The sequence below is a fragment of the Aspergillus flavus genome, chromosome 1 (assembly GCF_009017415.1).
Source record: "Aspergillus flavus chromosome 1, complete sequence".
Classification (NCBI taxonomy): Eukaryota; Fungi; Ascomycota; class Eurotiomycetes; order Eurotiales; family Aspergillaceae; genus Aspergillus; species Aspergillus flavus.
In genome coordinates this window covers 5019227-5033287 of record NC_092406.1, presented here as the reverse complement: position 1 = coordinate 5033287, position 14061 = coordinate 5019227, and the positions used below count along the sequence as shown (strand labels likewise).

Below are 14061 nucleotides of genomic sequence, written 5' to 3'. Positions count from 1 at the left end.
CGCGTTTCGTGGTGTGTTGTCACCAGCTGCTTCTTCAATTGATCTACTGTGACAGAGTCCCTATCTTTGCGAATCAATACTCATTCCTTCGTTGTATTCTAGTCGGGTCGGGACTGTCAACCACAAAGTGATCTCCGTAAGCGTGAGTCCTACAGTCTGCTTATGACATCATCCAGAAGTCCGATGTCCCCGCCGAGGATAACTACTCACTGAGAATCGCTTGCTAGCAGGAATACGACATAATGGCTACTCCAACAGGCCGTCTTCAAGACAAGAATGCTATAATCACTGGTGCTGCAGGGTGAGCCCCAATACGCAATTTCTTTCCCCCGCAATGTACTAATATAGTGTAGAGGGATCGGTCTCGAGACTAGCATCCTCTTCGCCCGCGAAGGTGCCAATGTCCTCATGGCCGACATCTCTGCTCCTGCCCTCGAGAAAGCCCTCGCCAAAGTGAAGGAGGTTGTCCCCAATGCCCCACGGGTTGAAACTTTCAAGTGCGATGTTTCCAAGGAGTCCGAGGTACAAGCGATGGTGGAATCTCAAGACAGCTGGGGCGGAACTGACGTGATCTTCAATAACGCTGGTATTATGCATGCTGACGATGCCGACGCCGTGGACACGCCAGAGAAGATTTGGGATTTGACACAGAACATTAATGTGAAGGGGGTGTGGTTTGGATGCAAGCACGCCGTGCTCAGTCTCCGTCGTCATAAGAAGACCAAGGGTAGCATTATCAACACTGCTAGTGTAGTTGCCTTAGTGGGTAGTGCCACTCCTCAGCTGGCTTACACTGCCAGCAAGGGCGCGGTGCTGGCCCTGACCCGTGAACTAGCCATTGTGCATGCTCGGGAGGGATTCCGCTTCAATGCACTGTGCCCCGCCCCGCTAAAGTACGTTCTGCATTAGCATTGAGCTTGACTGATAACCATGCTAACGGTAACAGCACCCCGCTCTTGCAGGACTGGCTAGGCGATGATAAGCCTAAGCGGTTCCGTCGTGAGGTGCATTTCCCGACCGGACGGTTCGGCGAGGCAATCGAGCAAGCGCATGCAGTCGTTTTCCTTGCTAGCGACGAAAGCAGCTTCGTCAACGGTCACGACTTTGTTGTTGACGGTGGAATGTCGAAGGTATGTGTTTTGAAATCACGAACTTGCTCAGAAGGATAGCTAACTGCATGATAGGCATACGTCACCCCCGAGGGACCAGCCACCCCTGCGCCCAAGAACTTGGGTCACTAAGCCCGCTTGTTTATGGTAATGCCACGATTGTCTATGAAGTTCTTTACTTCCTAATGAAATAGAAGTTCTACTTGAATACCTCCGTCCAGTCCATGATGTAGCAGTTATCATCCGTTCCGGACTTCATGAAGTCAAATTAATCTGCCGCTAGCCGGCTTGGTCATACGAGATATACCAGAACAGGGCGAATTCCAAAATTCGTGTCGCAGGTTCCGGTGAAATGCTCCGTAAGACAGCCCTAGTGTGTGCATTACATGGCTATGCAGTCCCTTGGCATAAAAAATATTGACCTGAGATCGATCCAGTATATGAATTCGAGAACAAATTAGGTATTATTGTTTAACTCAATCTGACATATAGCACCCTCTTGTCTCAAATTCGTCTATCTCAATTGGCCTTCTTATACTTTCAAGTAGGGTGAAGTATGAAATCTACGCGATCTCGGCTTCGATGATCATCTCATACTCTTGAGGGTCAGGCCAAAAGTTGATAATCTTGAAACCAGCATCGGTTAACAGATTCTCCCATGCATCTTGCGTCCGTTCGGAAGCTGATAGTAACGACATCATCTCCACGTCCATTGTGGTTTGGCTGATGCTTGCTCCTATTGGCGGAAGAACGATGTCATAGATGAGGAGTTTGGAGTAGCCTTTTACCATGGCGTTTCTGGTGTTCACGAGCAGTTGCTTCGCTTTGTCATCTGGCCAGTCATGGAGAACGGCGTGCAGAAAGTAAGCACGGCTCCCTGCAGTTCTAGTATTAATAGGCAGACCTGGATTTCTGGACCGGAGTGCCTCTCACCTTTCACAGGTTGGGGTAAGAAAAAGTCATGAACCATAGCCGTGATCTTCTTATCGACATGAACATTGGCAATCACCTCTGGAAGATCTTGCAAAACTAGCGATCCAGCAGGGATGTCGGGATGCTTAGCAAGGACGTACGAGATGTCCGTCCCGGTGTTTCCACCAAGATCAACCACTAATGGAGAAGCATCGTCCAGCTTGGCACCTTCGAGTAGGGCGGTTGTATCGTAAACCTTAGTCCATGGGGTCTTCCATGCCGTCCAGGCTTCCATATGGCCGGTGAAAGCTTCAAAATACGCGGGGCTTTTCTGCAATCGCCCGAAGAAGGTGAGGCCGTCCGGATCAGAGTCCGTGTAATTATTCTCATTAACGTCCATAGGCTCCTTATAGGAGGTCTTGGCCAGATAGGTCGGCAAGTTATGGCCAGCCGCAATGTATTGGTATGTTCTGATCAAGACGTCAGGACAGCAGATGGACTGATGGCCAGGGAGGCATGCTTACGCTGCTTGAAGAGAGGCGCGGACCTTGGTGCTCTCGTCGCCGATAGCGTACGAGAACGCAGTCGGTTTGAATGTGTCTTCCGCTGATTCCTCAACCACGTTGAAAGCTGCTAGCAAGCGGAAGAGCCGTCCTGTACGCCTTCAGTGAACTTTACGGTAATTATGCTAGCATGGGGGTGTAGGCTTACGCAACAGGTTTGTATCAACGGTGGGAGTAGTGAATTCTACCAACTCGTGGATAGACTTCTCACCCCCTCCAGCGCTTGTCCAAGATTTCCAAAGGCCCACGTTGATGCATATCTGCAGAGCGGCAAAGACAACCGGATGTTCGAAGCAGAAGCCCCAGGCGCGCTCATAGGGTGTTTCCAATCGGGCGAGCAGTCGACGTGCTGCAGCGCGCACTTGTAGGCGTTCCACTTCGGTTCCGCCAAATGCCTCAGGATTAATTGCATCCAGAGCAGCAATAGTTTCTAAGATCTGAGACCGCATGGTGCACTTTCTAATTTTAATTTCGGAGTTCAACTGAAGGAATTGATGACAATGTTGCACCAGGCCAGGGCGGACGAGGTGGGCGACGGTATATATGGGCCAACGGTCCCCATTTCGCGAGCAGCGCTAGGGCCAAATGTCGAATCTCTGATGAAGCCAGCGGGGTGAACCCCTCAGCACTAACGAACAATGCCCCACAAGACGTCAAGATTTCCTGCGTTTGACTTGTTAGTACGGAAAATAATTGGAAACCTTCTTCTCTGGACGAAGTTAAGAGAGCTCCAGGATCATCGTTAAGTACAATTCCCGAGGACGGGCCAATGTACTAATGTAGTCGCTTAAGCCCATTCGGGAAAGATCGCTGCATGTCTGGGCCACGCCACCACCAGTCTAGGCACCGGTGGCAGCATGCAGGGGGTCAATTCGCCGGATCGGCTGGGCCGCGCTCTGTCACTTGGGTCCTGAATAAATATGTTCATCCTGCAACGCTACAGGGCACCATGCCGATTTCTTGGCGTTCTCTAACTTTAGATCGGCAGCAGAGAACCATGTCGCTCGAAGTACAGGTCATATCCCCCTTCATACTAATACATTAGAGGTCGCCATGCTGTGATCCTGGCGTACTTTTGCTTCGGAGCAGTAGCAGGAGACGATGTCGCTCAATCTACAGGTCATAAACCCTTCTATATTAATACTACACGAATGGCTGCATCTTCTCGTGTTGGGTAGGAAATCTTTCTTCCTTCTCTCACCCCAATGACCTTTCACTTCTAGTCGTGAATCTACTGTGGCCATCTTCGACATGAGCGCATACGGAGGTTTAGGGCCCATGACAAATGCGGTCCTTTGGGTGGAGGTCGTGGTCTTTGCTGTCTTCGCAGGGCTCAGGCTCTATACGCGAAAACACCTTCTGAATGCGGTCGGCCTTGATGATTATCTAGTTGTACTTGCGTTGGTAAGGGAAATAGCCGTAACACAAATATACTTGGGCAAAGGCTGACGGGCGGCAGATTCTTCACATCCTTTACACCATTTTTGTCAGCATCGCAACCCACTACGGTCTAGGGCGACTGTTTGCTGATGTCGGTGACCCGGTTATCTATTCCAAAGCCACCATGTATGAAGTGTTCAGCCAGGTGGCTGGTATCATGGTCATTGGTGTAGGTAAAGGAGCCGTTGGCACCTTCCTTCTTCGAATCGTGCGAAATAAAATTCAGATTTGGTTTATCTGGGGATGTCTTGGGATCACCACTTTTATCACTCTGTTCGCCAGCATCACTGTTGTGGTACAGTGCTTTCCAGTCCAGAAGACTTGGAACCCAACTCTAGAAGGAACGTGTTGGCTCGACTTTTCTAAAGTGGGTTACACGGTTGGTTGTGAGTGCTGCATGATCTTGGATTCATGAATGAAAAAGTCTGACTTTTTCTAGCGTGGTTCGTCGCGGCCGACTTCTCCTTCGCGATTCTTCCATGGTTCATCATCTGGGATCTCAACATGAAGCAAAAGGAGAAGATCACCGTTGCCTGCGGTCTCAGCCTTGGAATCTTGTAAGCTTGGAAACCCTCACTAGCTTGGACCAAAATCTGACTTGGAGACTCGAGTGCTGGAGTATGTGGCATCGTTCGCACTGTAGCCCTGTCCGGCCTGAATGCATCTGAGTACATCTGTACGTTCTCTTCACTCTCGCTAATATGGTAGAGCTGACCCAAGTCGAAGATGATACCGTGCCAATGCTCATCTGGTCCGCAACCGAAAGTTGCGTGACGATCATGTGCTCGTCGATTCCCGTCCTCCGTCCTCTCTACGTTCGCGTTAGGTACGGCACGAAGGATGAAGGCAGCTCTGGCAACACTTCCTACAAACTGCCATTGTACGGCAGCGGTCGCAAGTACGGCAGACTTTCGAAATCCGGCCTTGACCCTTCCGCCGTCGAAACGATCGGCGGTTCCCTTCGGGCACCTGCTGGAGATTATCACAAAAGCAATATCAGCAACGAGCATATCCTTCCGGGCGCTGCAGGCATCGAAAGGACGGACGAGATTTCAGTCAGCTACGAGGCAGTCGAGAAGAAAGTCTAGAGAACAGCTCACGTTGTCGAGAAGGCCGATCGATGTCTACTTGTCAAATTGAGCCGAAAAAAGAGCAACCTGAAACATGATGTCCGAGGGTCGAGTCTGTTTGATTGGTGGAGGGGACTAAATTCATGTTCAGTTAGGTACCTTAGCTGATAACTACGATGTGTCAGTCACCCCAGACAAGCGTCCGAAGTGTCCGCGGCAGATCCTTCGTCCTCCATTAATTTCCCAAGCTCATTGAAGGAGGCGTGAATCCCTACCGCATGACTTCCGTATGATTGCGGAATGATTGGCAGAGGAGTATTTATCCGCCGATGCAGACTGCGTCGCGATCGAGTAGACCTTGCGAAATGCCCGGAAATGAGCCAAGTCCTAAGCTGTTTAGGTACAATACTTGTTATGAATTTCCCCTGCTGGAAAAATGAAGGTTTTTTTCTTTTTGGGTCTATGCGTCCCAATCGGATTTACTATTCCTCCCTACCTGTGCAGTAGATGTATCACACAAATATCCTGAAATAACAAGAAGGGCGTCGCTAGTGCTCACTAGACTGGATACATATCCAGATCTCTAACTAAAACAATATGTAAAGTGTAACATTGCAAAGATCGTCCATGTAACCTTTATTCAACCGGAAACCACAAGCCGTCCCAAGGCCCAAGCCCCCGGGCCGGCAATTCAAGGTTTGGAAACGTCTGAACGCGCTAGCATTATATATTAAAATCTGTGGTTTACGGAGTGAGAGTTCCGGGGAAGCCATCCAAGACTGATGAAATAGTTTATGTCTAGCTCGGGCCTTTCTCAAAGAAATTAGGGCTCACTCGGATGAGCAAGGGATATGGGAGGGGTGTTGGTGGCAATTTAGACTACGTAGACACGAAGTTACGGCATTTAAGTTTACTTGGGAAGTTTGAGTAAGAGGTACTTTTGACGTGGGGGAAGAGAAAGATATCGGTGAGAATACGAAGTGACGCGGGAGAAATATATCTTGTTTGGTTTGACGACGAGTCCCTTGATATGTCAATGGAAATGACGATCACAACCTTAATACATATTACTTGACTAGTGTATAAATGTTACAAAGCAACTGAGAGTTTAAACATCACGTCAGATATACAGTGATGGCGTTTTCAGGGGCCTTATTGTGGCCTTTCTGTTGGACTGAGTAAGATCACATGACCGTGAATAGATGCCTTTGTGCCTCAGGCTGAAAATGTATGCCCTGGATGTCGTGGATTTATAATTATGAGCTACTAACGATCGGAGCATCAGGTGTAATTCAAGAAGCTGACGTTATATAGCCAGACTTTCTTATAGATAATCTGTGTTTTTATCATACAGATACAGTCTAACTCCCATTGAACCACAAGTCTAACTGTTAACAAGGAAGTCGTTGGCATCTGCCATGTAGCTCCGAGCCCTAGAAGGATCTATGGCGCTGTGTGGACCCGAGTAGACACAAATCACGAATATTCGATAACATGCCATTGTGCGTTTTCAGCACAGCTGTTAATTCCAGCATCTGTTAAATCCGAAGCTACCAGCACGTCGAGCTCCAGCTTTAAACAAGGGTGGAGCCCTAAGCAGCGGCACGGTTCCAATGATAGCTTCGGTATGAACCCACTCGGTGTACACCGGAGACTGGAACCAACCGAACTGGATCCAATGACGAAATAGCTCGCCTCTCAGCTATGAATGAGGTCATGAATGTATTTGTTCATGCCAGGCTTTTAAATAAAGCTGTCCATTCATGTCACCCTCTCATAATTGGAATTGAATTCAAACTACACATACACAAGCATCGCAATTACTTCCCATCACAGCCTCAACCCATCATAACGGCAAAATGTCCTCTGGCGTATCCTTCAAAACAAGCAACGGCGTCACCATCCCAGGCGTCGGCTTCGGTACCTTCGCTAACGAAGGCTCCAAAGGCGAGACGTACAAGGCTGTCCGTCACGCGTTGAAAGTCGGCTACCGCCACCTCGAATGTGCCTGGTTCTATGCCAATGAGGACGAAGTAGGACAGGCGATTCAAGATTTCCTGAAAGAGAACCCGTCGGTTAAACGGGAGGATCTGTTTGTGACGACGAAGGTGTGGAACCACCTGCATCGGTATGACGATGTTCTCTGGTCGTTGGAAGATTCATTGAAGAACTTGCAATTGAGCTACGTGGATCTGTTTCTCGTGCACTGGCCCATTGCCGCTGAGAAGGATGAGAAGCATCAGCCGAAGCTTGGTCCGGATGGAAAGGTACGTTATCAATTTACCCAGAATATGTAAACAATCACTAACAATATGAATAGTACATCATCCTCGAAGACCTGACAAAGAACCCCGAAGAAACATGGCGAGCAATGGAGAAGATCTACGAAGACGGCAAAGCCCGTGCAATCGGCGTCTCTAACTGGCGTATCGAAGGCCTTGAGTATCTCAACAAGATTGCCAAGATCAAGCCCCAAGTCAACCAAATCGAGATCCACCCCTTCCTCCCTAATACCGAGCTCGTCAACTACTGCCAAAAGAACGGTATCGTGGTTGAGGCTTACTCGCCCCTTGGATCCCAGAACCAGGTCCCGACCACGGGCGAGAAGGTGTCTGAGAACCCGACATTAAACGAAATTGCCAAGCAGAAGGGCTGTACTTTGGCGCAGATTTTGATCGCTTGGGGATTGAAGAGAGGCTATGTGGTTTTGCCGAAGAGCTCGAACCCTGCGAGAATTGAGTCGAACTTTCAGTCGGTTGAGTTGTCGGATGAGGAGTTTAAGGCTATTAATGATGTTGCAGAGGGAAGACATTTCCGGTTTGTGAACATGAAGGATACATTTGGTTATGATAATTGGCCGGAGGAGGCGTGAAGAATGGTTTTAGATAAAAGTATTTTAGTGTTAGACACTTTTAGTAATGAACTGTGATGATCATATCATTTACTCTTATTACTTTGGTAAACGGGTTGGCAAATTTGTCCTATGTTCTTATTATCAAAAAGTGCTCTCAATACTGTAGATAGTACTCTTTGTGGCCTTGCACATACTGTCACGTATCCGATATTCCTCCGTTGCATATGGTACACATCACTACATATGCTACCGGAAAACGACTACTTCGCCCATCATCGTCACACTTTACGCTTCTTGCTTGACTATCCACGACGGTGCTATACCAACCTATTTCCTTCTCGCCACACCTGGTGGCTTCTGTGTGCTGTTATTGTTCTGAACGGCCTCGACTGGGCCGCATTCGGAGTTTTGAATGTGAGACCAACTGTTTCAGCTTATACACACAGGAGATAAATGCAGTACTAACACAAGTTAGATTGATAATCCATCCGTCAACAGAATACCCCTGGACCACGCGCTTTAGACGGCTGTTTCAGGCGCTATGTGTTAGGACTGGTGGTTTCTATATCGTCGCTATATCATCACTGCAGATCGGAACACAGGTCATATACGTTGTCATAATGCATATATTTGTTTATCCCGTGGTGATTACTATGCGCAGCTCCAACGTGTACGAAGAGCGAAGCCTAGGGATCTACGCTGGAGAGACGACTCCAAAATCTAATCACCAACAAGAAAAGCCGCCAAAGACCGTGCCCTCCAGTCGACTTTACTTTGTCAAACAGCAGCTCCATGTCCAATTAGCGTATGACATATGGTGGCTCGCACTAGCGGTGATCATCATATCCATTGTCGAAGCGGGAAGTTTCACTCGAGATCCAGTTGTATACTCTGTCTTTAATATCATCTTCGAGACTATCAGTGCCTACGGATATGTGGGAATTACCACCGGGCTCCCGGACCAGGCATATAGTTTCTCGGGTGGCTGGTACTCTCTGAGTAAGGTGGTTCTTCGTGCTGCGATGCTCCGCGGTAGACACCGTAGTCTACCGATGGCTATTGATAAGGCCATCGTGTTACCTGGGGACTATCTGGAGCGGGTGGAAGAGGAGGATGCTTATATCCGAATGGAGCGCTCTTTGGAACAGGGACATGGCAATGTGTAGTGTAGGTTATGGAATATGAATGAAAAGGCTTAGTTATGTTATAGGAGTGTTGGTTATAGCGTTATCTCCTGCAGGGGTATATCTCTTTAGCGTATGATTGTGGGGATCGTTAATATCTATATTCTAAGCCCGTCTTGTTCGACTCATTCAACGGCCGCAAATAGGCTGGATTATCGACAGGATGAGTTAAAGCTCGGATGACACTCACTATCAGCTTGTGCAGGTCTAGACCAAAAGCGTGAAGTTATGAGACCGGACGTAGGATGCTGTTCCTGATCTCGGTGAGACTGTGTCCGAAGCCTCGATATTGGCTCTTATCGCGTTGCTCACTAGTAAGTAAGCCCTAACAAAGCACACGATTTTAAACACCGATTGCACCATTTTAACGCACCCAAGGGCTTGTCATCAAACACTTTCAACGCTATTCTACCCATACGAGTCAAGCAGAGTTTTGTTTTCGTTCCTTGGCACCCCGCAGATACCTTATAGGCGTGCTTCACTCGTCCTTGGCGACAATCATGTATTCAGACGAGGATGGAATTACCTCGAAAGAGAGCCAGAGCGAGTACAACGTTCGTATTCGCATCCTAGTTTCTCTCACTACGCTGCTGTCATGGCTAGGCCTGGGCATTGCAGTTGCGGATGGTAATTACCCGCGAGAATATCTACCATTCGACTTCTGTCTAACGCAACTGCATTGGTCTACCTGGAGCATAATACTGTGGGCAAGTTGCTTCCCGATGAACCAATATTTCTGCTTCCTCGGGTACGGCTGACTGACTTGGCGTGTAGGGTTTGCTCTCATTACATGGACTGTATCTCCAATTGAAGAGGGATCCTGTTGAGATTTATAATGCTGGCCTTCGAGGGTCGGCATTATCTGCTGTTATTGTCCTCCCTGAGACTTTTATGTCATGGCCAAGTAAAGAGACTCGTGCAGTATCTGGACCCCCAAGAGCCTTGCGGCTTTATCTCGCGACCTTTCTGATAGTCATTCAAATCCTCTTTCCTCGTCGCCCAGCTGTGTTCACAGCCGAGGGAAAGGCTGTCGATCTTGAAAACAGCAAGTCGGCCTTTCAGAAATATTCGATGCAATGGTGTACAACAGCCCTTGATATTGCTGGGAACCATGTCCCTCTCGATCAACTCCCTGCCCTAAACTTTCGTAGTAGATCGAAGAGTCAGCCGCTAATCACCCTTGACTCCTCAAAGACAAGCTTGTGGAATCATATCCTCGCAGAACGTTATTTTGAAATCGTGAAGCACTGGGCTCTGATGCTTGCGCGATCTATATTTACCTTCGGACCATCTTATTGTGTTATGAAACTTCTCAAAAGTCTTGAGAATGACGCAAGTGCAAAACAAGATGCCTGGCTCTGGCTAATTGGCATAGGGCTATTCTCTCTTTGTCAGACTATCCTTAATTACCACCTGCTTTGGATACAGTGGTCGGAAATGGCTATTCCGGTTAGAGCCCAACTGATTATGGCTTTGTTTCAAAAGGCATTGAGAGTGAAGGATTCGAAGACCTCCAGCAAAAAGGGCTCCCAGTCTAAGCCCGACGCCGTGAACCTCATCTCGTCTGACACTCTTTCCTTCAGCAAGTTCACGGCTGTCAACCACTATATCCCGTCCTCGTTTATCCGGTTCTTTTTTGCCGTCTTATTTCTTATCAGATTGCTTGGATGGCAGAGCACACTTGCCGCGATGATAGCCACAGTAATGAGTATACCGGTACACATGTCAGTTATCAAACATGAGCGAGCGGCGCGAAAGAAGCTCGCCATGGCAAGAGACAAAAAGACAAAAGCAATTACAGAAGCCATGCATTCTCTCCGACAGATCAAATTCTCTGCCTCGGAGACGCAGTGGGAGGAACGCATTGACTCGTTTCGGCTCGAGGAGCTTAGGCATCTTCGCTTGTGTTTCAATGCTAGCAATATACGATCCGTGTGGAGTGTTGCATCGCCGTTTATTATTGCGGCGACTTCAGTATGCACATACGCGTACATAAAGGGTTCGATGTCCCCGTCGACTATCTTTCCAATGGTTGAATCATTACCTCATCTCCAGGGCACGCTGGGTTTTCTTCCTCTTGTCTTTCATGATTACTTCAGTGCCAGGTCGAATGCGCGCCGGATGGAGGACTTTCTGCGGAGACCGGAGCAGGAGAGAATTCTGAAGCCCAGTCCATCTGGCTGTGTCTCGTTTTGGAAGGCTTCCGTTGCCTGGCCGTCTGATGAAATTAGAAGTGAAGCTAATGAAGTGAAGAAGGATACCTCGTCTCATGAATTTGCTCTTCGCGATATAGATCTTGAATTCCCTGTTGGTGAACTCAGTGTCATATATGGAAAGACAGGTTCTGGGAAGAGCTTGCTCCTCGCTGCAATTATCGGCGAGGTTGATCTCCTTGCTGGTCATATCGAAGCACCATCAATAGCAGACGGACAGCCAGTGGCATTTGTTTCTCAGACCCCGTGGCTTCTAAATGCCACAATCAAGGAAAACATACTCTTTGGGAGTCCTCTGGACGAAGAAAGATATAAAGAAGTCTTGAAAGGCTGCGCACTCTACCCCGACCTTGCGGCTCTGCCAGACGGGGATGAGACTCAGATCGGGTTGCGGGGAGTCAAGCTCAGTGGAGGTCAGCGTGCCAGAGTTGCGTTTGGAAGGGCCCTGTATTCTTCGGCGCAAACAATGGTCTTGGACGATATATTCTCGGCTCTGGATGCCCACGTATCCAGGGAGATTTTCAACGCGCTGACGGGAAAGCTCGGTAAAGGCCGCACGCGGATATTGGCCACGCATCGGCTTTCATTGTGCTTATCGGAGGCGAGGTATATGGTTCATGTGGAGAATAACACTATAGCCTATGCTGGTATATCTGATCTAAATGCACCGCAGTTGGAATTGGCACAACCGGGAGTTGATATAGAGCTTGTAACCCCGGTGAATGAGAAGCCTGACAAGGACTCTGGCGGGAGGAAAAGAGCCAAGGCCCGTACGGCACGAGCAGATCTGAAAGTATACAGTAGTTACTTTACTGCGGCGGGTGGTCTTGGGTTTACCTTGATATACGTTCTAGGTCTTGTTACGAAGCAGCTCTTGAGTGCCCTGACAACCTGGGCCTTAGGTCGCATAAACACATCTCGTCCAAAGGACACTTCAGATCCACTAAAGGAGACATCCTGGGGTAGCGCAAGTCAAAGCAATGACCTCCAGCGTTATCTTTATCTATATCTTTTAGGGTCGCTGGTGACACTCAGCTTGGAGATTCTATACAATCTGCATGTATCTTCAGGGTCACTGCGTGCATCAAACGTATTATTCCGTGAGATGACCCTCCGAGTATTCCGAATGCCGCTTCTCTGGCTCGACACGACGCCCATTGGTGAGATTTTGAGACGGTTCACCGTTGACGTTAGGAATGTGGATGATCATGTTCTCTCCACCATGTCCGATTTCGCCGACGCTTTCATGAAACTAATAATTGTCGTATGTGTCGGGTACGGATTCCCTTGGTCACAACTGCCTTGCGTTCCCTAACAAATATCTAGTCTATATACATCGAAGTACACCAGTCTTTTGACAATGGCTCTTCTCTACTGGTGCTGGCAGGTTAGCCAGCGCTATATAAAAGCCCGTACAACAGTTAAGGGTGCCGATTCCGAGCCAACTGCTGATATCCTCGAGCACTTCACATCGTGCGCAGCTGGTGTCTCAACTATACGGTCCTTTGGAGCGACGGATAAGCTTGCTGACCGGATGCACTACCATGTAGATAGGCTCTCAACAGCCAGGCGTCACTTCTACATGTTCAATCGTTGGCTTGGGCTCCAAATGTCACTTGTGGGTATTCTGTTTACTACAGGAACGGGCATAGTGCTGCTTTCGTCGGGCTCGGTTATCGACGCCTCGGTGGTGGGATTCTCTTTGACGTTCTCCATGGGATTTTCGCAAGCGATATTCAAGGCCATCAATACATTTGGAATGCTCGAGACATACATGAACGCAGCTGGGGGAGTTGTGGCGTACTCAGAGCTGAACACGGAAAATCAAGGAGGCAACGAGGTTCCAGACGACTGGCCATCCCAAGGAGCGGTTGAGATAAAGGATCTCAATGTTGCATACTCGCCTGATCTCCCCCTCGCTCTGAAAGGTGCCTCCTTTACTGTCCAAGCTGGCAAAAGAGTTGGAATCGTGGGCCGTACAGGAGCTGGAAAGTCATCTTTGACTCTTTCCCTACTGCGCTTGATCGAGCCACAGACCGGGTCAATTCTAATTGATGGAATTGACATATCCACAATTAAGTTGAACTCTCTACGGTCCAGAATTGCTTTTATCCCTCAAGACCCGGTTCTATTTTCCGGCACGGCACGATCAAACCTGGATTACTTCCAACAGATACCGGACAAGGACCTCGAAGACGCTCTACGGCGGGTAAAGCTACTTGCAGAGAAATCTAGTGGTAGCGATGGATTATTCACACTCGACTCTCCCATCAGCACAGGTGGATCGAACATGTCTCAAGGCCAAAGGCAATTGCTTTGTCTGGCACGGATTCTGGCCAGAAATCCCAAGATTATCATCCTCGATGAAGCGACATCTGCTGTTGATAACAGGACGGATCTGTGGATCCAGGATACGATTAGAACCCAATTTAAGGGGACCTTGATTGTTGTGGCTCATCGCTTGAGGACGATTGCGTCTTTCGATAAGGTGGTTGTAATGAAGGATGGCCACGTCGCGGAGGTTGGCGTGCCAGCTGAGCTTTTGGAAACCAAGGGGCTGTTCTATGACCTGGTTCAGAAGAGCGATGATAGGGAGTTGTTGGCTAGTATTATAATAGCGGGAGAGAGGAAGTTGGTCTGATTGTAACTGGTTGAACACGACTTCTCTACTGCCATAGCTTGAACTGATAGCTAGGCCGAATGAAGCAGCGTCAAT

At 48.6% G+C, this 14061-nt stretch overlaps 6 protein-coding genes across 6 annotated transcripts; 5 read left to right on the top strand and 1 right to left on the bottom strand.

Annotated features, from left to right (window-relative positions):
- Window positions 1–242: 242 nt before the first annotated feature.
- Window positions 243–1241, top strand: F9C07_2228573 (dehydrogenase with different specificitie; the record flags this gene model as incomplete). The annotated part of the gene is made up of 4 exons (XM_041283891.1): window positions 243–301; window positions 354–893; window positions 947–1130; window positions 1185–1241. The coding sequence occupies 4 exons, from the start codon at window positions 243–245 to the stop codon at window positions 1239–1241; spliced, it is 840 nt and encodes a 279-aa protein (XP_041140229.1).
- A 431-nt stretch (window positions 1242–1672) lies between these two features.
- Window positions 1673–3033, bottom strand: F9C07_10928 (putative O-methyltransferase; the record flags this gene model as incomplete). Its single annotated transcript, XM_041287929.1, has 4 exons — window positions 1673–1986; window positions 2043–2491; window positions 2546–2675; window positions 2733–3033. The coding sequence occupies 4 exons, from the start codon at window positions 3031–3033 to the stop codon at window positions 1673–1675; spliced, it is 1194 nt and encodes a 397-aa protein (XP_041140230.1).
- A 776-nt stretch (window positions 3034–3809) lies between these two features.
- Window positions 3810–5503, top strand: F9C07_10927 (uncharacterized protein). The gene is made up of 5 exons (XM_041283892.2): window positions 3810–3988; window positions 4044–4410; window positions 4464–4581; window positions 4636–4700; window positions 4751–5503. The coding sequence occupies exons 1-5, from the start codon at window positions 3836–3838 to the stop codon at window positions 5110–5112; spliced, it is 1065 nt and encodes a 354-aa protein (XP_041140231.2). The 5' UTR covers window positions 3810–3835; the 3' UTR covers window positions 5113–5503.
- A 1340-nt stretch (window positions 5504–6843) lies between these two features.
- Window positions 6844–8071, top strand: F9C07_2279979 (aldo/keto reductase family protein). The gene is made up of 2 exons (XM_041287939.2): window positions 6844–7361; window positions 7415–8071. Exons 1-2 carry the CDS (start codon window positions 6954–6956, stop codon window positions 7964–7966), a joined length of 960 nt encoding a protein of 319 aa, XP_041140232.1. The 5' UTR covers window positions 6844–6953; the 3' UTR covers window positions 7967–8071.
- Window positions 8072–8568: 497 nt separating this feature from the next.
- Window positions 8569–9114, top strand: F9C07_10925 (cation transporter; the record flags this gene model as incomplete). Its single annotated transcript, XM_041283893.1, has 1 exon — window positions 8569–9114. The coding sequence occupies one exon, from the start codon at window positions 8569–8571 to the stop codon at window positions 9112–9114; it is 546 nt and encodes a 181-aa protein (XP_041140233.1).
- A 518-nt stretch (window positions 9115–9632) lies between these two features.
- Window positions 9633–13986, top strand: F9C07_2200113 (ABC multidrug transporter; the record flags this gene model as incomplete). Its single annotated transcript, XM_041287940.2, has 4 exons — window positions 9633–9675; window positions 9736–9839; window positions 9907–12620; window positions 12672–13986. 4 exons carry the CDS (start codon window positions 9633–9635, stop codon window positions 13984–13986), a joined length of 4176 nt encoding a protein of 1391 aa, XP_041140234.2.
- Between the last annotated feature and the right edge of the window lie 75 nt (window positions 13987–14061).

Excerpts from the sequence above, each read along its gene's own strand:
- F9C07_10927 (XM_041283892.2), top strand. The coding sequence starts at position 3,836 with ATGAGCGCATACGGAGGTTTAGGGCCCATGACAAATGCGGTCCTTTGG. Across the intron at positions 4,411-4,463 it reads AGTGGGTTACACGGTTGGTT|CGTGGTTCGTCGCGGCCGAC; the intron begins GTGAGTGCTGCA and ends GACTTTTTCTAG. Across the intron at positions 4,582-4,635 it reads GGTCTCAGCCTTGGAATCTT|TGCTGGAGTATGTGGCATCG; the intron begins GTAAGCTTGGAA and ends TGGAGACTCGAG.
- F9C07_2279979 (XM_041287939.2), top strand. The coding sequence starts at position 6,954 with ATGTCCTCTGGCGTATCCTTCAAAACAAGCAACGGCGTCACCATCCCA. Across the intron at positions 7,362-7,414 it reads AGCTTGGTCCGGATGGAAAG|TACATCATCCTCGAAGACCT; the intron begins GTACGTTATCAA and ends CAATATGAATAG.